Genomic DNA, 23,559 nt, shown 5'->3' with positions numbered 1-23,559 from the left:
ATTACATGTTTAGACGAGCCATCCAGTGAACAAAAAAAAATAAAAACAAAATATGGGGATTTGCATGTTCTGCAGTCAATATGGAAATAGTTCAACTGACAAACAGTTACAGGTCCAGATGATGCTTTCTAGTGAATTCACACAGCTCCAAGCTAGATTTAGATATGGCTGAGTCATAGTACAGATGCAAATGCAGCTTTGCTCTAGGCAGCATGAAAACCAAGAGGCGTCCATATGAACTGGGAATGTTGCAACTGGAATAGAACATTCACATGATGCATTTAATTGAAGTGCATGAAAACATAGATCTGAAGTGGACATTTCTTTCACTCGTAAAGAACTAAGAGATAACATAGTTCAGGATTTTCAGTAAATATTAACAATATCCTGTTTGTGATGGAGCCAGATGTTGGCTGTAACAATCCATTCACACTGCAGACTTTAATAAGTGTTGATTCTCAACATCCAGTCTCTCTCACTGCCAGCAGAGAAATTCAGCTGGTTGTGTTCAACAATCAGACCCCAGAACAATCAGTTTCCCCAGAAGTCACATTCGTGCAAATGAAGCCAGATGAAAATTCTCACTGTGTTGTTGTATATGAATGCAATCATAAGGCTTTAATGAGTAAACACTATGGTTCTTTACAAAGTTAAAAGTTTGATTCAAAGTGTACAGGAAAGAGATCACCATGATAGCATTTTCCAAAAAGAAAACGCTTTTCTTTAAGACTGAAAGTTCGCTATATCCTAGTCTTAGATCAGGCTACTGGTTGTCATTTCACATACGGTTCCACGGTTTTGCCCCGAGAATCTCTTTTGAGAAACCTCTTGTTCGGGATCGCACTGAGGGAAAAGGGAAGGGAGAGGCCTGAGGGATTCTCCTTTCGGGACAGGATGCAATCCTTGATGGCTTCTTTAATCACCTGCGGGGGACAAATACAGGGATTAAACACAAAATGCCAAACTGTATCAATGAATATTGTATCACCAATGAAAAATATATATGCTATCTCGAATCCATTGAATTAGGATTGGTAAACTTTCGACGGCTTTCTTGCTAGATTTAACGACTTTTGGAAAGAGTGCTGCTACCTGCTTTCACTGGAAAAGAGTTGGGAACACTGGGCATGGTTTTTTCTGTTGGATAATATTTAAAATCTAGTGACTCAAGATAACCAACCCTGCCTTAAAGCCATACATCAAAAGGTGGGCGATTTCATTAAATATCGTTTGTTATAAGAAGAGGTCTTTAGGTCATCCAACGATATTCCAATCTGGACCAAGGTAGCAGACCAACTGACATTACCATCCCTGGAGCCGTCCACCAGCATGGCTAAAAATGTCGATTGACACAGCTGTTAATGTACAAAGATCAGTATGCACACATTTGTTTCAAGTGCCGTGGCCATCTTAATTAATGCTGCAAGAATAACCAAACTTTGGTGTTGCTGGGTATTCTCACACATATATAAATGTGGATCGACGTAATATCAAGCTGTATTGAGTGCTGCTGTCTAACTGTGCTAGAATCCATAGAGTTGAGGCATCTCTGTTGACAGCATAAGTATTAGTCTGTCTGAATGAGCTGACCTTCCAGTGAAATCAAAAAATACATTGCATCACATGGAAGTGACTCAGATACAGTGAGTGAAAGTCATTCTGACCTCTCACAGCAACACACCTACTATTAACTAGACCAAACTTGTAGTATCCGGTCTTGAAGGCCTTTGGGATTTTGAAGTTTTGATGTTGCACAACAAACAGGTATTTGTATAGTGACAAAACAAAAATGTTAAAACTTCCCTAATGACAACACTGAATGATTGTGGATTAACAAAGATGACAGTGAGTCTTCCAAACCGCAGACATCACTAGTGTTTCATGTGAAAAACCTTTGCAAACTATGAGGAAAAAACTGACCTCCAGGTTGTTGAGAGTGTTGAACTCCATGAGGTCATGGAGTCGGGTGAAGGCCTCGTTGGAGTACTGGAAGTTAAAAGTGGAGAATGGTGACTCGGGATCGTCAAAGATGTCGAAATCAGCAAATTCCTTCTCCATCTCTGTCACTCTGGGAACACCTGTAAGTACAAGTAAGAAAGTAAGGAAATGAATCCACAAAATCCGGTCCACTTATCCATTGGCAGACCTGATATTAGGGACAAATGTTGAATTGTCAACATTTTTTTAATCTTTTGGTCACTTCAAGGTCTATTGATAAGCCTTTCTGAAGCTAATTTCATATATTTATCAGCAGATGGAGTTTACCTGTTTTTCGGGGAGTTGTAGATGTACAATTTGTCCTACTACTTTGTGGACCTCTCCTTGATCGATAAACATAGACACTTTTAAGTCAACAAGAATTCAAAAGTCCTTTAAGTGGTAAGAAAAATGTAAATCTGTGCAAACCCCATCTGCTGATGAAGCTCACAAGATAGAAGAAGTAATTGAAAGCTCAAAAAATGCTAATACTAGACCACGAGATGAGCTAGTTTTGTCAACTATGTAACATAATATTCCTCTCAATTGATTAAAAAAAATGCATGCATACCATAGTGAACCAACTTCATAATGGCCTGTATAACTTCCACAAAAGGAAAGTCCATTTATGGCATATTTCCTTCTGATGACTTTCGGGTTTGAGTGCAAAAAGTCTATGTTATGTCCATAAACAGACAGCGGAAGTATGTGGGCTGATGCCTTACTGGATGTAAAGACGCATCAGTGCAGATAGTATGTCTTTGCAGGACTCATGTTATATGGTCTGTTTACACAGAGCTCTCCCACTGGAGCGAGAGATTCCCTACTAGCACCTGGCTCCTTATGGAACCATAAATCATATGAGCAGTTCATAAAACACTGAACACACTGTAGTCCACATCTGTGGGTGTGCACACACACACACACACACACTCAGTAAACTGCTGGTATGCTTAAAGGCAGACGCACCATTTCCAACACGAGACCACACAAACCCTGAGCAAGGTCATTCAAATGAGGGGCCCAACTTTTGGCTGAACATAAAAAACTGTCTGCTGCAGAGTGAATATGATTAAATTACAGTGTGCAATTTCGAGGAAGAGATGCCTCATGTGCCATGACGCTGAAACAGCAGCAATATAACAATACAAAGGCATATTTTCCTCTTCGCACATGCTGTGGAAACCGCCACCTATGCACATACTTACCAGGTGCCTTGAATGTCCTGAAGTCGATGTTGACCAGGACAAAGTGGATGACAGTCGGGCAGTTCTTTTGGCTTTTTTCTGGTTTGAAGACGTAGCATTCCTTCAGGCCCTCACGGTCAAAGACTTTGGGGTCGATTTTGGGGAATGGAAGCTTGTTCATTCGAGCCCACTTTTCTGCTAATAGGAGCTCCTGTAGCATACATTTACAAATGAGAAAAACATGTTCATGATTCCCTGTCAGGGCAGATTGTTTTTAGCAATTTGTGACTGTAGAAAGAGTTGAGTCGGACCTTAAATGGGGGGCTGGTGTCGCTGGGTCGTGCAGAAAAGTCAAAGGAGATAATGAGGTTGACGCCGCGCTGCGGCCGCAGAATGAGAGGGTAGGGAAGGTTGTAGGTCAGGCCGCTGTCCACTATGTGAATCTTCTTGCTCTTTACATCTAGAGGCTCGTAGATACGATTGAACTCATCTGGGTCTGAGAAAATCATACTAAATCAAATAAATGATGCAGAAACATGATTGGGAAATCAGACAATTTTATTCCACATGACTAATCAAACCGAAACAACTGTGTAATGACTCAACTACTCACTTTCAATGGAAGTAGGGCTGGTTTTCATTTGAAAATCATTTAAACCACAACTGCGCTTCAGTACCGATAGTAAAGCTACCTTACTCTGCTAAATAAAGTTTTTTATTAACAATGGCCTAAAATGACTTCATGTAATGTGAAAGAAGTAGCTTGTAGTTATAAACAAACACCCAACTCTGCAGTTCCCCTCCGCTCTAAGGAGCATTTAGGCATCTTTCTCGTCATTGTTTCACTTTTCCGCCGCCAACCTTACTGTTTTGGTTGACTCTCGTCACTCTCATCGCAGACAGCTATTTGCAGCAAAAAAGTTCTAAAAGGCCACTGTAAGCTACTTGCCCAGCACCAACCAGCAGACAGACAAGTTTAGCAACTAGCCGATGAACATAGTGGAGCATTTAAGAGCTAAAGATCCAGATGTTTCCTTCAGAAATTGGTGGAAACCAGAATGATTATTATTATTATTATTACGAATGATTATGTTGCTGCTAGACATCTGTTATGTTAGACAGATGTGTAAATAGGCTGTGAAAATGGGTAAATAGACGCAGTTGAAGTGTTGCTCAAGCGCTTATTGATGTATTCATGTTGTTAAATAGCACTGAGAACAGGCCAAAGGCATTTCTTGAGATGGAATGGAACGGGGTGAAACAAAAACAAATGATTGGTTGATGCTTCACTGCGTTATTGGAGCGCTGAAAAAAGTTAAGGCCAGGTCAACTTTAATTGGTATCGCGTCAGGCCTATCACGCAGCGACTAGTGTCGGGCTTAATTTTGTAGCTTTATGTCAACGGCTTCCATTAAATATGACTGGAATAATGTTGCAGTAGTGTGAACAAAGCGTTACTCGCATGCATCTACTTGCAAATTGAGAAATAAGATACTATGCCATTGTTCTTATCCATTTCCAAATATTTTAATATGATTGCTTTTGCAACTGAATACAGTTCCTAAAAATGGGTAGAGAGGATTAACAATAAACTGAAGAATCAAAACCAGAACATGTAAATGATCATCTCCTGTCCTGTTTTTCATTTCCTTGAAAAAGCAGTTAATTGTGACCATCTTTCTTACCTGTGACGGCGTCCACCTCGTCTTCAGGTGTGGTGGCGTTGCACATGATGTCATTGCCTGGAGAGAACGGGAAGCTGGTGTTCAGGTTCAAACCCAGCATGAAATTATGCACCTGGCAACAGGTGAGATTAAAGAAAAAAAAGGTTATTGTGAATTTGAATACAGGAAAAGTGAAACAAGAATGCAGCGAGAGCACACACAGTGTTTTGTATGAAGTGTTGCATAATGTCATGGTTTCATGGGGAATGAACATATCGAGTTACCTTTCCGGCCCGGCCCTCTCTTGTGTTGAATAAGGATGAGTCACTGAAGAGTGATGTGAACATTCGTTGAACCCAGCTAGCCTGAGCAGTGCGACTGTACTCCTCTTCTGCGTACTGGTTCTCTGTCCCACCTGAGCACCAAAAATAATGACAGAGAAAATACTGTCAAATCATATGTTGTGGCAAAGAATTTAAATGTGGCTCTGAAAATGAAGCATTACCTGTAATACAAGTAAATAAGATATAGTTTACAAGAATCACATAACAAAAGAAAAAGAGAAATTACCCGTCGACCTTCCAAAATGAAATTGAATCTACTTCACCAGAATTGCTACTGACAGCTACTGACTAGCATTTAGCTGATGAAGAGCCAGGAATTTCCATCAGCAGACCAAAAATAGAACTGAAAGAATGTTGGACTTCCATTCATCATACAGTCAGAAGCACGACTCTAAATGAATGATAATGTTTCTATGTAACTGCATTTGTTCTTGGCCTGACCGATACCACAGTAGATTTCCATATGTAGCTGAGTCACGCTAAACGTGTTAACATTACCAAAGAAATTCAAGAAAATGTGTTAAGGCGTCGACTTTCCCTCGAACCCATGTGTCAAAATAGTAACTGACACCATTCAAAGACAGACATATCAATTGCATTGGAACAGATGTAATCATACTGCACACTGTCTGTTTGTGAGCTCCTCGTAGCAATCGCGCACATCACCTTTACGTGACTCGTCTTCACTGTCCAGGCTGTCTTCTCCGACAATGTGCTGTGGTTTGATCTGCTCTGTAAGACACAAGACAGCTTCACTCATCAGGTTTAACGCAACAATGTATTTATTTATACCATATATCAGCATTGTACCTGACAGAATGCTATTGTTCTGTTAAGTGACATTATCAAATTCACTGTCTATTGTCTATCTCTGTCAAATAAGTCCTCAGAGAAATTCAATACACCCGACAAAGCATTCTTAAACTGGGTGGTTGTGCAACTGGTTTAACGGTCACCCCAAACAAATGAATTCAAACACGACAAACTGTTGGAATTTTCACAGGAAAGCTTCCTTCCCACTGTTGTGGTAACGTCACAATAACACACCGGTGTTATCTGGTGAGATAATCTTTGGTTGGCTATTTTTAAAGGTGTGAGGATAACTACAGGTGTGTGAAAACAAAGCCATGAAAAGAAAGAAAATACAGACAACAATAGGATCTCAGGCACGACTGAATGCACCATACAAGCATCATCTGGAAAAAGGCATGTTTCAAGATCCACAATTTCAAAATGTATTGTCACGTAGAGAACAACAATAAATATGATTCATTGAGATATTTGCACTTAACCAAAATAGTGCAGCTCAGAACAAAGCATACGTAGAAAGAGAAACATAAAGATTACCTAACTCCTCCTCCATGGTGCTGCCACCAGCTGTGTCTTTGACTCCCAGCACTCTGTTGAACAGAATGGAGAAGGCGCTGCCCCACACACCTGACACAGTGAAAACACACTGTTAGTAGGTGTATTCTTGTTAACTGCTCTGACTGTTTTAGATGCAAACTTTTTTCTCACCCATCAGAAAATGAAGAGGGTTCTCCTCGTATTTCTTGACAACGGTTCCCATGAAGAACTTGCTTCCAAACAAGTCGGGGGTCATGAAGGTGCCGTACTTTGCCATCCCAATTTCATATGGGCTGAACTCCACCCAGTCTGCAGGTTGAAGCCTCAGCGTTAATGTAAAAGAAACGTACCTGTCACTGACTAACACGTTGCTCCATGTGCATTTTTACACTAGAATTACAATGCATGTACAGTTAATTATAGTTCAATATTAGTCAGAGTGTCTGCAGTCGTCATTTGCAGAAGTCATAGTCAATATGAGCTAAGCTCTGCGTTGTCTGCAGTTTGCACTGTACCGGACGGGGATTCATGCACAATATAACCACAAAGAGTAAGATGAATCACAGGGGTCAATAAGATCAAAGCAGGGTTATTCAGTCACCGGCTACATTTCTCTCTACGCCAAATGAAGCTCCAGCGTAAGTTCAGTCAGGATGACTATACTTTTGCATGCCTAGGGCTGTAGTTTATTTCTCATTATTCTGCCATTCACTTCTCTCACGCAAGCTCACTCATAATTTCCTTACTGTCATTGGATGGACAATGTAAACATAGCACAGAGAAGCGCAGATTACAACACAGAGTGGGAGTGACTTCATTCTCTGCTCGGGTAGACATTACTATATATTTACACAGCGAATAGTTGTTCGCTGCTATATTAATGATCTGTCTAAGATGACTGAAGACACTTATTGCTGCTCCTTTATTGTATTTTCTATTCAAATGTTTGTTCAAATGGAGCGTAGTGTACAGTTGCTGCTCAGGCTGCATTTACAATGAGGAAGTACAACAGTCTGTCATGGCCTACTCAGTTCCTTGATATAGCACAGTTGCTATATAGCACCACAGAGCCATCATTAGTTGACAGCCTACCTCGTCATGACACATTGTGGTGTCATGACTCTTGTCTTGAGCTTGGTGTTTGGCATGTGGCCAAACCCATCTGATCATCTAAAAGGTACAAATATAGGCAACATTGTTCTCTGAGGGACATGGTGTGCATGCAACACAAACATAAAGGCACATGCAGATTTACAAAAAGGACAGACATTCACCTGCAAACATGAGCTCTGAAACATCTGGCTTGACATGCAGACATGTGAAGAGAGGAAGAGGACTCTGGGCCTGGTTTATTTTCTCCTGGATTCCACTCAGTTTGGTGTCCATCCTCTAGTGGGAGAGAACACAGTCTTTGAGTCATAAACACTAACACTCTCAGGTAGTTGGAGTTGTCTTTGTCCTGGTTAAGTGGAAGTCAAATAAAAAAGGGACAAAATGGAGGGGAAGAAACAAGCTTAAATAAGGCATTGGTGGGATGTCAGTTCAAAGAAAAGAGAGGAAATGTAACCTGAGGTTATAAGGAGACGGATAAATAAGTAATTCCATCAAAATTAAGACAAACAACAGCTGTAAGGCGGTTCTTACCGCAGGTACAAGGGTCTCTCCTATGAGCATACCAAAGATATCAGTAAAGGTAACAGGCTGCCCTGAAGCCTTTTTGGTCCAGAGGGCCTGGATGTAGTTGGTGATGTGTTGAGGCAGCAACAGCTTCAGTGGGTTACTGCTAACTCGCTTCATCAGCTCTGGATTGATGTCCTTTGGGCCTATGTTTGGAAAGTCTGGATGAGAGTAGAGAGCGGACATGTACCTAAAGGGATACAAATAAATAAATAGATGATTAAAAAAAATCACTGCTTTTAACAAGGTTTATGAAGGAGGTTCTTCCCTTGTAAGGAAATTAAATTCAGTAAATTCAGTAAGTCACTCCACAAACATACAGGTGGAGACTGAAACAAGCCAGAGTTGCTCGCTTAATGTGACAGCTTCGTACCAGCAGAGGAAGGCAAGTTTGTCAGTGAAAGGAGGAGGGAACACAGAGTCAGACAGAAAGAAAGGACAAAAGAAACATAGCTGTAATGACAAAGAGAAAGAGAAAACGTGTCTTTAGAAATTAAAGGGATCAAGGAAAGAGAAGGTGTAAAAAAAGGGAGGAGAAATAAAAACTGACCATGTAGATCCGGAGAGTCCAGCAACATATGTTGCACAATCTAGGACCCCAGACTCAAACAGGGCTTTCATCACACCTGAGAAGCCAACCATGGCACGGAAACCGCCTCCTGAGCCTGCTATGGCTATCACCGGCACCTGCAACATAGACACACACACACACACACACACACACACACACACACACACACACACACACACACACACACACACACACACAAGGAGACAGTCATAATGTGAGGAAGAAGAAGACAAAAGCATGCTTAATCGCATAATTACATACTACACCACTTACAGCATTAGTCTCACATTCATTCTCATTCTTTCACGTTGAGTAACTTCCCTCCTGTGTCTCTGAACAGTGAGGGAGCCAGTTGCGTCATGCCTTTGCAACATATTTTCACTCGTGCCATTAGATTTTTGACTATTTCATAAATCTAATTGTGCAACATTGCTTCCTTTCTGCAGTCTGTGTTTATGTCGTGGTCAGTTCTGAATATGTTGACAGACATATTTCCACAGGACTCATCCTGGATAGGTATTTGAGAAGTGTTGTAGCATGGTGGAAGAGAGTAGCTGGTTATCTCATTCCTATGGAGCTTCCGGCACATGTTGAGGACATGAGCAGGCCTCGCTGGAGATTACAGCCAGCCCCAAGGGCATCTAGCCAAAACCACACCAACGAGAAAATGAAACTGAGCTTAGCTCAGAGCAGAAGTGCAGAACTTGCACATTTGTGAGGCTCACTGTATGGTTTGCTTCCCAGTGGGAGGAATGTCGCAGTGTTATCATAAGCTGAGAAAAAGTGCATCACAGTTTTGAATTTAGCAAGTCTGATTACATTACCTAAGAACAACAGACCGTAAAGATTTGCATGATTGTTCCTTTTTTTTACATTTTGTTATCTTAACTAAGTGCTACGCATTATAACAGTGAATCTGTTCAATGAGAGCATATCACACCCATCATTTTTTTCAATATTAATGTATAATGTTAAGAGTCTACAGCAGTTCTGGCTCACTAGCTCATGTGAAATGAATTATGACGTGAGTGTAAAATATGTGCAGCATAGGTATTTAGCATCTATAGGCTCTGACTCACAACACAACGCGGCACAGCAGGGAGTGATGACGTTAATGTTCCTTTTGGGGAAAGTAGATTCAGAGCCTACATTTGTTAAAGGAATAGTTTAAAACTTTGGGAAATACACTTTAGAAGAGATGCCACTCTGTACGCTAAATATGAAGCTACAGACATTAAATAATTAGCATAAATTAGCATAAAGAACGCAAAGAAGGAAACATTTGCTGAAACGTGCTTGCTGAAACTTCAAAATAATTGAATTGTAAGAAACACAGTAGGACATTGACTGCCTTCATGTCAGCACACAGCGGCCTCTTATTTTTCATCACGCATGTAAAACATTAATTTTGATAATCAGGTATTATATGTAGTGAAGTTCAAAATGATGTCGAAATTGAGTGCTTGAATAAATTCAGCTGTCACCTCACAGATTTACACAAATGACTGAAACCTGTTTAAGTTTAAAATACAAAGAGTTGCCATGTTAAATCTGTGTTAATACTTGACTTTGTTCTGTTCCCACCTCCTCTGGAGTGCTGGGGAGGAAACAAGGCTTCTCCATGTCGAGCAGCTTCTTGATGCCCAGCATCACTCTCTCTCTGCGGGTCTGTCTGAACTGCTTCTCTTTGTCACAAAGGGCCAGGCTGAACCGCAGGTCCAGCTTGGTACTGCAGCAACAAATAATAGAAATAAGGTTTAATAAAATCTGATCGTGGGAATTCAAACAACAATCTGTGTTTTACATTTTCTGCTGAGAGGCAGATAGAATATATGATCTCTCTGTGTATGTGATACTACTGATGATGTTGCAACTGGTCTGTAGGTCAGATAAGATCTGCCTCTGGGATGGTCTGGTGTGAAACATGCATCTACTGGTAAACAACACCCTTTACTGTTTCTCATAATTATAAACCCTTCAAATATGTATGGCATTTCCAAATCCTCCCACTCACGCCTGTGTAGTGATGCCACAGGAACTTTGATGCATTTTAACCCTTGTATCATCTTGCACAAGTATCCTCTTGTTACTGAGTCACACTGCTTTAAGTTCTAATTTTAGTTTCTACACTGCCCCGCTGCATTTTTTTATTCCTGTGTATTCTTGCACCTGTGACTTCACTCACATCTAACCGGTATCGCCATTTCACACAAGTGCCTTTAGATTTATCACAGAGTGAACTGTGAAAAACAATTATAGCTGTAAAACGTAATCAAATATACTGAGACATTGTTTTAGATTTCGAAAGGGAATACATACCAGATCTCTAGTGACATCTCTAAGTAAACTTTGGTTACCTGTCAAAACAAAAATATGTGGTTATCGTCCAGTAAAGAAGCAGTAAAATAGGTAATTCTGCAAACAAAATCTATGACGTGAAAAATAAAATAAAAAGGAAAGCGACAGAAATGGTTAACTTTCTGCAAATGTTTTTTTCATCATTTACCAAATTATTGCATTATTTAAATAGAAATGTCATAAATCGCTTTATAATTTAGTAGAATTGTATCATTTAATTAATCTGTTAAAATCAAACACTAAAAAAGTCAAGAGTTATTCTGCTGCCACATTCTAGTCATTGTACACATGCAGTATGTCTTCAGTTGGTAATATGCAATATCATATTGCATGTAACATTTCATTTCCTTGTAATCCATCTTCACATATTTCATTTCTTTGGAAAACGTGGAATCCTAACTAGAATTTAAATGACGCTCCTGTAAGTTTTAACAACACTCATAATTCATAATAAAGAAACAGCCAAAGCACTCTGCTGCGGTTGAATTTCTTACTTTGCCAATGAGGAAAGGCTCCATCTTTGTCTGGCCTACGCTGAGCTTGGTGATGTCATAGGTCGCAGTCCCAAGCGTCTCATCCATCACATAGTTGGCGTCCATTAATGTTAACTGATTGGGGTAAACATTGTCAGTTAAATAGTCAGTTATTATGCTCGTATGTGTTTAAGTCCAGTTCAGCTTGGTCAAGAAGTTACACAAAGATCAATGTAGACTTTCCAAAAAATACTTAATTTTTTGTTTTTTCTTAGATTACCTTAATGACTACCAAGAAGAATCATTCTGATACTAATTTTTATGATGATAACATTTAACTCTCCACTACATCCCTGCTTGTCCTCCCGTACGGCTATAGTATGTGCAATACAGACAATAAATGCAGGTCTTAACCTTCAGGACGTTCTGCAGGTTGGGATCTAATATGAAGTTAAAGGTCTCGTTCCATTTTGGGTTGATGTTGTTGTCTATGTGCTTGGTCTTCTTTCTGCTCTCCGGGGCCGTTGGGATGAACAGCTCCACATATGGATCTGGAGTGTCCACTGCACACACACACACAAATTCAACAGTGTTACTGAATAGCAGAATCCCAATCATGTGTACAATTGTATAGTTTTTTGTGAAAAGTTCACAACCACATAGAAACAATTCCAGTGCAAATAGCTACTACATGCATGCAACATGTTCTGAAAAAATGTCAAGCAAAGGGGGGAGGCGTGGGGGCAGCAATGTATCAAAACTCACACAGGTCACCCAGCGCTCCCTTGGTGACGTTCTCGGCTCGAACCACCGTCACTATGAATTTGTGAGAAAACTGCTGCTCCACCTGCAATGCAACATTCATTCAGTTCAGATAACTGTCTCATGTGGGAGAATCCCTCCACACAGGTCAGTAGGTGCATAAACCGTACTGCATTAAAGGAATCTAGGTATGAAATGTGATGCAGGCAGGTTCCCTGCAGATTCACGGGTCAATCAGTGAGAACATCTAGGGTTTTGGCAGGTTGACTATCACATCTGCTGTTCAGGGTTAACTTCCCAGCTGTGTTCACAATATTAAGCTTGGGATTTATAGAGTTAATTTGTTCAGGTAACAATTAAATACTTACCAGTGCCTTCTTGTACTTAAGGAGAATACAAGGGAACAGGTTGTTTAACTTTGTTCTGGCAGTTTTTGTCAGGTGAAAGCAACATTTCCTGTTGGTGAAACTTTGAAGCTGGGGTAGGCAGTTATCAGTAAAAGGAAAAAGAAAAAGCCTAAAAAACTCCAGGAATTAAAAATGCAGCTCTCTTCCTGCAACTCTCCTTTCTTCCCTGTCCTAAGCCCTTTCGACCACACGAGCACAGCATATGCATAAGCAGCAACAAGTTTGGTGTCTAATTTGAGGCGATTTGAGGTTCATGTCACCCTCCCGTGTTTTGGTAGCATATCGTAACTGTGACATAAGTTAATAATTTCCAAAATACAATAATATTTTTCACAAACTGCAGGTTTGTACCCGATCATTGTAACTGGAAGGCAACTAGTACTTTCCTCTAAAATGCCAAATTGTTGTTGTTCTCCATAGTCTTGTTTTCCTCCACTGTACCTCCATTTAAGTACCAGTGGGTACCTAAATTAGTATGTTATTTGTGTCTGATTTATAGAATAAAATTACACTGTAAGTTGTGGGCTGTATTAAAAAGTGTTCCCAAACAAAGTTTAAAGGTCACCTCGAAGTTTGTGCCAATGCCGCCAATCTTAAATCTTTGTCTTTAAAGCAGAAAGTGTTGTGGGACTTTTAACAGATGTGAAATTGGGCTGAGAATGCAGCTATCACACTGATTATTTTACGCTAATCTTTGCTGCCTAAAACAACCCACATTAACCATTGCCGCCTGCTGCTGTGATCATGAAAAGGCCTTGCTGTTGAGTTTTTGCTTTGGAGCAATACGAGTGAAATTATTCTACTGTACTATTAAAGAAAAGCATATAAGGTAAGCCCTGCTATGGAGTGATTTGGGCCATGATTGAAACCACTGGAATCTCTGTTTGGTTTTGCTGTACATGGCAATACTCACGATTATATTGGAAGCCATTGTGTGTTGTCAGGTGAGTAATTCTCAGAAAAACCTTCGTCAAGATGTGAACTTTAACTCAGGAGAACATCTCAGACAAGAACTGGAGCATTTGGAACCTGGAAGGTGAAACAAAAACGTTTATTATCAGTGCAAATGCAGGAGAACAGCTTCAGCAGACAGACAAGATTACCATTAAAACGTTTTCACTGGATTTCAACAATATTGCATCGCCATCAACAATCAGGCATGTTACTGAAACTTCTTGACGGAGCATACTCTCTTTAAACAGCCAAAGCTGCTTCAGAAATATCTTGACAGGGGCAAGAGGAAGTGTGCTGAACCACAAACCCGATAGGAGGTATGGACCAATAGCGAACATTTATGTATGTGTGACTGTAAGTACACCACATACATAAAGAGAGAGAGAGAGAGAGAAAGACAGAAGTAAATAGGAATGCAACTTTAATGCCGAAGGTGACGGATATAAATACAGTACAGTCTGTGTATGTATAGGCAGGTGTGCATCTACAGAAGAGATGGTGAGATTATTATTTTTAGCAACATTAAGGCTTTCTCTTTACAATTGTTAGACATACATATGTTGATAAGAAATTTGCATACAGGGTGTGTATGTGTGAGTGTCGGTGCTGGTGATAGCATATCAAGGTCAGCAAGCCTTTTCTCAGCTGTTCACCAAAGCGTATCATTGCTGTGGGGACTGAGAGCACGTAGGGAGTCTGTGTGTTCACAGCTCCAGTCACGTAGTTCGCATCAGTGGTCCAACTTTTGCAAGTGCCAGTTCACTCTGCCCTTGTTCTGCGGTGTACAATGAGAGCATGCAGTCTGCTGAGTGCTGTATGTGCCAACCTGACCCAGAGGCTTCCACAGCGCTACAGTAGATTTTCATATGTGGACGCAAAAAGTGAAAGAGATCGGCCATGATGCAAAACAGCTACAGTAAATGATCCTACCAACATATTGAACGTAATGTTACATTCTTTACTTTTGACTCAGGACCCCAAAAACTACTGTAAGAAATGACCATCATAGCAAAAATATGAACTTGTTTCTTCTCACAACATTACAAGTTATTTGATTAATGTCATCTGAAGAAAAAGCACAGATAATTATTTTTTAGGAATGTTACAGTTCATTTGCATATTGTGTAAAATGAAAATAGACTGTGCACATGAGGAAATCCATGTGTGCTCCATCTTTGTCTGTCTCCTTCAAAACGACTGACCTGCCCTGGTAGTATGTGATACTTTAAATTAGTACACAATGGCAAATTGCATAGGCAGAACAGGGTTGTTTTGACTAGGGGCTCCCAGGACCCCAATACATTGGTATTTACAAAAACACTAATTAAAAGAGAAACAGAAAACAATGATATGAAGTCATTAGGAACCGTTTGACTGACAAAGTGTACAAAAAGTATACCTCTGGGGTTGGATTATGGTTAAAAACATAAAGTAATGTATCCACCTGTACAGTAGTCGTGAGATGTAGAAGGTAAAAATTGAAGTAAAGAAAAAAAACTCACTTTTATGAATCACTTTGCTTTTTTTCAAAAGAAATATAACATGGCAAAGTTATGAAAAGGTATCTCTCGCCAAAACGTATTAGGCCACTTTAACAGGTTTTTCCTGATTCTAGGCAGAATACGGTCAGATCTGAAGACGCTGGATGGTGAGTTTGCAACCTGCAATGAAAGCATTGCCTCAGATAATGTAAGACAATAGGGATGATAGCGTAAACTATCAATCTGCAATGTTGTGAACACAAAAAAAAGAAATATTTATGAATATGGAGATTTTCGCTTCACTCGAGTCTGCCATATTAAGTGCGAAATAAAAGCTGTTGCCAATCGAATTAATAAAGTAGTATTGCTCCGTAAGTGTTGGCAATAGCGCGTTTCCTTATCCTCTGAGCTGCGGGAAAGGCTCACAAAGACACTGGTTAAACCACAACTGTTACTGCCATTGACCTTCCTCTCCAAACTTGCTGTTCTATCAGCACAAAACAATCCACTGTAAATGAAAAAAAACAACTTTAAACTTACCTTAACTGGAGAGCAAATACAGAAAATCGGGTCATGCTCGAGATTGTCCAACACTGCAGGACTGAAGAAGAAGGAGGCGCTTCTCAATACATGAACAGCGCACGGCAGTCAGCAGGATTGCAGTACCAGACTACAAATTAAGCGAAAATCTAACTACACGCAGAAGACTAACAATAACTCTCAGTTTGAAATGTTTGTTTTAAAAACATGACAAACAGGAAAGAGTTACGGAAAACTTTAAGTGTCCGATTTTGACTCAGCAGTCGGCTCCAGAGTTCTCCACCTCTGCAAATGCGCACCAGTGCGCAATTATGTCCACGTGAGGGCGCGTAAAGACTGACTGTGTTGACAGAATAAACTTTTTTTTTTGTGAATTACTGAGAAAATGACAGAGGGGTGTGCTGGTCATTTCCAACCTTTGTTTTAAGACACACATTGATTAGAAGATCCTTTGGGTTTGACACAATTATAATTCAATAAAGTGTCTATTTGTTCATGCAGTATTGTCATCAAATGTTCTCAAGAAGCACGGTTATTTCAAGTAATAATTATTTCAGACAACGAATAAGGGAGAAAGCTCATGGCATTGATGCCAACAGGGACCCGTGGCTCTTGAGGTTTCATACTCTACCTTTAATTAATCATTTTAATTACATTACCTCAACTCAGAGAGAATCTCTTTATTTCCATTTGTCAGATATTTCCTTTGTTACATGAAATCATATTATCATCTTGAATTACAGTCGTCCTCTGGTGGAAATGTAGTCTGAATAATTAAGATATTCAGGGGAAATGTATCTTTAATATTTAAAAAGTGGCTGCATTCTGTAGCACTTAAGGATACATTAATTACAATTACAAACTCTACAACTTGTCGTTTGTATGGGAAGAAATACAAATTACAAATGAAAGCTGGCACTTTCAATATTTGTTGCCAAAGCGTTGCCAGTAAAGTCAGCTTGGTGCCAAAACACACGAAACACCATCATTAGAAATGTAGAGAAGTTGAGATTGTGAAAGAAAAAATATTCCTCTGGTATGTGGTCGATGTATTCATAGCCGCGTCTGTTCATTAAAACGGCGGCCGGATGCGAGGACGAAATGACGTCACCCTTCTCTAGCATATAAACGTGCTCCAATGAGCAGGTTGGTATTCAGACTGTTGGCGTCACAGCGACACCACTACGGCGGAAAAGAGCGAGAAGGAAAGAAAAACGAGAGCCGACAAAGTCTTTGGACTATGTACAGATTTACATTTGCAGTTTTCCTCTTGGCTCTGGGTTTTCTTGTCTGCGAAGGGGGTAAGTAGATCAAACTGAAAATGACACCGCAGATAGCATTGTTAAAAGTTTGGTTTCAGGTGTCTAAAGTTTTGCATTCGTTTTTTTTTTTTTTTTTACTTTTTGTAATTTTGTATATCTTTATATCAGAAGACATAAGTATAAACCACTCAATATGTTGTATGGCATTTAAATGGATATGATAGCCAACAACACCATTAAAGTATGTCATAGCTCAGAGGTTTATATTACAGCATAACGAATATTGTAGAGTTTTTGGGTTCAATTACATTTTGAGGCTATTGTAACAGTTGGTATCTGAAGTGAACTGTCAGTAACCGTCCAACATTGTCTGTCACAGGTAACCGGTGTTGTTCAGAGCCATGTCAGAACAGGGGCGTTTGCACAGCGCTTGGAACTGATAATTACGAGTGTGATTGCACTCGCACAGGATATCATGGACAAAACTGCACAACACGTAAGTATGAATGGCACACAATGAGGTGAATGTAAAATGTGGATCTATTTATTCTGGTAATTTGGTCAATTAACTTTTTCCTCTTGGCTTGTACAGCTGAATTTCTCACCTGGGTCAAAATATCCCTGAAGCCATCGCCCAACACTGTCCACTACCTTCTCACCCACTTCAAGGGCTTCTGGAACATTATCAACAACATCTCCTTCCTCAGGGATGGCATCATGAGATATGTGCTGACATGTAAGTGTCTCTAGCTGAATGCAAAATGAGAAGATGGATTTTCACATTCAATAATTTGTATTGCAGCTTGTAGAGAAGCAGTTGTAACTAATAATGAAATGTTTTTTTTTTCACTCTAGCTCGGTCCCACTTGATTGATAGTCCTCCGACCTTCAATGCAGATTATGGTTACAAAAGCTGGGAAGCATATTCCAACCTCTCCTACTATACGCGGACCCTCCCCCCTGTGCCAGAGGATTGCCCAACCCCTATGGGAGTATTAGGTGAGTTTCACTCTCTGCCTTTGGAGAACCAGTTTTCTCAGATTCTTGACTACTGAGCAAGAGTAGCTTGGCCTCATTACATCACGAGCAGTGCTCACATTATGTTGGAATGACTGAAACAAAATGTGCTAAGGGAACACAGAAAAACCTGCCCCAGCAAGCCTAAACTAAAGAACAGAAAACCACATTGGACGTGTATCAAGAATTTACAGTGACAGTTGGCCTCAATTGTTGCTTTTCATACAAGTAAAAGTAAATCATCACATTTCAATAACGTTAATAAGTTTCATCCAAGTTAAACCAGCTTGGTTCTGTGTCATAGTGCTGTATGCTTACTGTAGTGTTGTGTCCCCAGGTAAAAAGGAGCTGCCTGATGCTAAGCTATTGGCTGAGAAACTTCTAATGAGAAGACAGTTCATTCCGGATCCACAGGGCACCAGCCTGATGTTTGCTTTCTTCGCACAGCATTTCACCCACCAGTTCTTCAAATCTGATATGAAGAAAGGACCTGCTTTTACTGTAGCTAAAGGCCACGGGGTAAGCACAGCGGCTTTCAAGCCTTGTCAGATTTTAGTCAGGAAGGAGAGAAAAGAGATTTGTGAATTACTTGTATTTATGGTGTTTTGTTTGCTTTCAGGTGGACCTCAACCACATTTATGGAGACAGCCTCGAGAGGCAACACAAGCTCAGACTCTTTAAGGATGGCAAGCTTAAATATCAGGTATGTGAAGACCGACAGATGGCCAGTAGTTTAAACAGGCAAATGCTTCAAACCACAAGTGTCTAACAGTTGCTTCCTCTCTTGCGTAACGCTGCAGATAATGGATGGAGAGGTGTACCCCCCTACAGTAAAGGAAGTAGGCGCTGAGATGCACTACCCTCCCCACGTTCCTGACTCTCACCGCTTCGCTGTGGGCCACGAGGCGTTCGGCCTAGTCCCCGGTCTGATGATGTACGCCACCATCTGGCTACGAGAACACAACCGAGTGTGTGATGTGTTGAAGGAGGTCCACCCGGACTGGGACGACGAAAGGCTCTTCCAGACCACACGGCTAATTCTGATTGGTGAGTTTGTGTACAAACGTTTTTAAAACTTTTGCTGTAATGTAGCTGGAAGAATTCTGTCAAAACAATAGCAAGAAAGGCTTCTAATGCACTTTTGATAGTATTAATGTAGTTACGAAATGAGGAAGTTGTACTTTTTGTTTCGTTAATCAGCAACCAGCAACCCTGTTGTACACAGTGGTGCAATTGAGCTCTACCCTGAGGAAAATGATTTACTAGAAAGAGGATATGTTTGGTTTTTCATTTCACCAACTATTACTCCTCACCAGAATGATTTAAAGATCCCATCCAAACACGTTTTAAGACATAAAAAACAACACTGCTTAAATAATTATTTGTCTAATATAGATTTTCCACAGAAAAGCAAATAATCTTACACTTACATGTACTCCCTCATTGAAATATTCATAAACTTTTGAGTAATAAATATTTGCACAATCGTAAATCATCTGCTGGACAAGATTTCCCCTAATCCTTAAGGTTATTCTCATTGTATGTGCACTGGAACTTTCAAGTTTCCTCATCAAACTTACAAGAAGCAACACACATTGTAAGTGGAGAGGGACTTCAAACATCTATAATATCTGCTATAAATGAAAAATGTCCTTTTCTTTTCTTCCTGTAGGCGAGACTATCAAGATTGTGATCGAGGACTACGTGCAGCACCTGAGCGGCTATAACTTCAAGCTCAAGTTTGATCCCGAGCTGTTGTTCAACCAGCGCTTCCAGTACCAGAATCGCATTGCATCCGAGTTCAACACCTTGTACCACTGGCACCCTCTGATGCCTGAAAGTTTCCACATTGAGGAGAAAGATTACAGCTATAAAGAGTTTGTCTTCAACACCTCCGTAGTCACCGAGCACGGCATCAGCAACCTTGTGGAGTCGTTTACCAATCAGATTGCTGGACGGGTAAGAACTGTCTGAGCAACATTTGGATTCAGCTTGTAACACCACTGTTAATTTAAGGCTTATTTACTGACTCTCTATTAATTCTTTTAGGTTGCCGGCGGCCGGAATGTGCCAGGACCTCTCATGTACGTGGCCATTAAGTCCATTGAAAACAGCAGACAAATGCGCTACCAGTCTATGAACGCCTACAGGAAACGCTTCTCCTTGAAGCCCTACAGCTCTTTTGAAGACCTTACAGGTGAGACAAAGACACAATATGTACAGTACTTGCAGGTGGAAACGATGACGTTAGAGGATTAGTGAAGAGGTTATTATCATTGTGAAGTGTAAGGGAATGTTGCCTCAGGCCAAATTATTGTAACATTGTCATGCACTGATTGCAGGAGTTAGTTGTGAGCTTGAACGACTTTTGAAGTTTAAAGTAATAGATCATTTATATTAAAGAAATGATATGGACTTGGTTTTAGTGTCCAGAAGCTGTGGAGGTTTGGAATTTATTTCCGTGACTCTGAGAACCAGATGTTCATTTAGTCTTGAGATAACATAAGCAGATTGTCATCACAGAGAGCAACACATAAACAGACAAGAGAGGCCTCCTGCTTCAGACGAGAAGTTTCAAAATGAAAGGATTTAACGTTAATTAAAAACTAATTTTATCAGGCTGTGTGTGCTTGTAAGAAAGACAAGCGCATACACTCGTCTACTATTTGGGCTGGATTTGAATCAGTCAAAAGACTGAGCTCATATTTAGACTAGCAGCAAGCTTTGCAGCTGCCGAGCGAGTGATAGGAGCCAGATAACTAAACCTATGTCCTCTTTTGTGTTACTCAGGAGAGAAAGAAATGGCCGCAGTGCTTGAGGAGTTCTACGGACACGTCGACGCTGTGGAGCTCTACCCGGGTCTGTTGGTGGAGAAGCCCAGGCCTAACGCAATCTTTGGGGAGACCATGGTCGAGATGGGGGCCCCTTTCTCCCTCAAGGGCTTAATGGGAAACCCCATCTGCTCCCCGGAGTACTGGAAGCCGAGCACATTCGGAGGCAGCGTGGGCTTCAACATAGTCAACACCGCCTCCCTGCAGAGGCTCGTGTGCAATAACGTCCAGGGCCCCTGTCCCGTGGCATCCTTTAATGTCCCCGACGTCAAAGACACGGGGTCCATGATCATCAACTCAAGCACATCCCACTCGCGCGACAGTGATATCAACCCCACGGTCATTTTGAAAGAACGGACTACTGAGCTCTAATTTATATTTATTTTTTAAGCATATTTTTTATGTATCTATTTATTATTTTATTTTTGTATTTATTGTATTCTATTTATAACACAATGTTTTTTTAATATGTAATTTTGTCTAGTTTTCCAGAACAAAAGTCTGTGGTTGTGTTTATTTATTGAAAGATTCATTGTATTGTAAATTATTGTTACAGTATTGACCTCAGACACTCAGAAACTTGATACTTGAATGTTAGTTTACAGTTTTAACTACATAGTAGTGTACATTAAATTCCTAATGTTCCCTTAGATCAACTGCTACTGAAATTGTACGGTTGTCCCAGTGTTTTACAAAGGCATAGTAGTGATGTTCACAGTGAAATTAATGATTGATCTTGACCCATTTCATCCAATGTTCCTACTTCAGTATTGTTTTAATGATTGTTTTTTTTACTCCAGTCTGCGTATTGGCTTTGGGTAATTTGAAATGGCATTAATAACTTAGCTGTACTGTTGTTCAGAATTACATTGTTATTGATCAGTTCATTCAGTTATATGGCCTTAAAATATCCATGTACTTGACATGTATGACCAATTTGTAAAAAAAAAAAATGTTTGTTCTCAATGCCTATTGACTTGCAAAGTTGACACTAATAAATGCTCCCAGGGAAGGGAGCACATTTCTCAGAAATCAGCATTGTTGTATTTTTCAGTTTGACTCTGGTTGGGCTTTTATATAAACTCTCTGATGTTACAAGAGCAAACAAGTTTCTCCTCTTTAAGGAAACGATGTAATCAAAGTACTTGATTTTATGCATAATCTATTTATAATACATAAACGGAACAGCAAGAGGACGACAAGAACAGTGAATACAGGCCAGCTACATTGTGTGTGTGAGCGATAAATAAAAGGGGAAATAACGTACATTACAAAATAATAAAATCAATAAATATGTGCGTTTAACACTAACGATAACAAAAATATGAATAAAGTCAGGACCAGGGCCGCCCAGTCCACTGGCAGCGAAGCATAACCAGGCACTGTCAGGGAGCTCCAGAACGGGTCAGCAGGTTTACTCAGGCAGGGTCACCAGTTGATTTATTATGTATTTTTATAAGAAAATATTATTTATTCATTTATTTGTTTTTAATTGTAATTTTTGTATCTATTTATATACATATATATATATATATGTGTAAATATATATGTGTAAATAGATAAAAATAAAATAATGACAATGAGAATAATGAGTGTGGAAAGGGGTGATAACCAAATAAATAAATAGAGTACAAAAATAGATAAGATGAATAAATAGTCAAAAATGAATAAATACATGGCGGATGGGAGATTGCCAGTGCGGAATAGAATGTGAATTTATGTTGATAAGTTTCTTATAATAATAATAATAGAAAATAATTATAATGTTATTAACTGTAATAATAATATCATCATCTCAATAGCAATATAACATTGTCAGAAATAGTGACAAAAATGTATTTAAATAATTTCAATAATATAATATCGTCATAAGTAATAATATGAGATTATATATAATATAATATATATATAATTGTGTATGTATGTATGTATGTAGTATGTATGTGGATTTGAATTGGTAGGTTGGCAAAAATAAAATCATAAATCAATTAAAATAAATGAATAAACAATAATAACCGTAATTTTAATATTAATAGGAAGATAGATAGATAGATAGATGGATGGATGGATGGATGGATGGATGGATGGATGGATGGATAGATAGATAGATAGATAGATAGATAGATAGATAGATAGATAGATAGATAGATAGATAGATAGATAGATAGATAGATAGATAGATAGATAGATAGATGTATACTTTATTCATCCCCAGGGGGACATTTGTTAAATAGGTGGTAAAAACACAATAAAGGATGACCAAATGGAGTGATGTTCTGTTATAGTGTATGTGATGGAGGTGGTTAGATTGTTCATTGAAATGTAATCTATCATTAAGTTTTTCCAGTGTGTGATATGTGTGGTATTCCTTGATTTCCATTTCATGAAAATATTTTTCTTGACGATAGTTAGGGCTACTAGGTGTAATCGGCTGTTTGTGTTTTGATGTTTCTTATTAATTGTTGATGTCTCCTAGCAAGCACAGTGAAGGGGATAATGGGATGCGGCAGCCATATATAGTATAGTGGCTCAGGGATTTCTTTCAAAAAAGATTTAACTGGTGTGCAGTGCCAAGTGGCGTGAATATAGCTATCCGGGCAATTTTGTGTGCAATGTGAACAGATGTCTGACGTGAATCCCATTTTAGACATTTTTTGCCAAGTGCTTAAGAGTATCTTATCCTGTATGAGTTAGCATTTTTAGTCAT

The 23,559-nt window shown here is 39.6% G+C and overlaps 2 protein-coding genes across 2 annotated transcripts; one reads left to right on the top strand and one right to left on the bottom strand.

Annotated features, from left to right (window-relative positions):
- Positions 1–232: 232 nt before the first annotated feature.
- Positions 233–15,986, bottom strand: LOC306694738 (cytosolic phospholipase A2-like). The gene is made up of 19 exons (XM_079157722.1): positions 15,743–15,986; positions 13,681–13,796; positions 12,364–12,445; positions 12,013–12,161; positions 11,620–11,733; positions 11,087–11,124; positions 10,352–10,496; positions 8,747–8,883; positions 8,164–8,386; positions 7,794–7,908; positions 6,691–6,828; positions 6,520–6,609; positions 5,839–5,904; positions 5,113–5,243; positions 4,850–4,961; positions 3,476–3,660; positions 3,186–3,375; positions 1,921–2,078; positions 233–923 (listed from the first exon to the last, which is right to left on the bottom strand). The coding sequence occupies exons 2-19, from the start codon at positions 13,696–13,698 to the stop codon at positions 774–776; spliced, it is 2,241 nt and encodes a 746-aa protein (XP_079013848.1). The 5' UTR covers positions 13,699–13,796; positions 15,743–15,986; the 3' UTR covers positions 233–773.
- A 928-nt stretch (positions 15,987–16,914) lies between these two features.
- Positions 16,915–21,846, top strand: ptgs2b (prostaglandin-endoperoxide synthase 2b). Its single transcript, XM_079158053.1, has 10 exons — positions 16,915–17,043; positions 17,384–17,500; positions 17,597–17,740; positions 17,860–18,003; positions 18,359–18,540; positions 18,641–18,724; positions 18,822–19,068; positions 19,694–19,980; positions 20,071–20,218; positions 20,812–21,846. Exons 1-10 carry the CDS (start codon positions 16,983–16,985, stop codon positions 21,222–21,224), a joined length of 1,827 nt encoding a protein of 608 aa, XP_079014179.1. The 5' UTR covers positions 16,915–16,982; the 3' UTR covers positions 21,225–21,846.
- Positions 21,847–23,559: the final 1,713 nt, after the last annotated feature.

The sequence above is a fragment of the Pholis gunnellus genome (assembly GCF_910591455.1).
Source record: "Pholis gunnellus genome assembly, chromosome: 4".
NCBI lineage: Eukaryota > Metazoa > Chordata > Actinopteri > Perciformes > Pholidae > Pholis > Pholis gunnellus.
The sequence above is the reverse complement of the archived record's forward strand: the minus strand, read 5'-3'. Positions and strand labels throughout refer to the sequence as shown.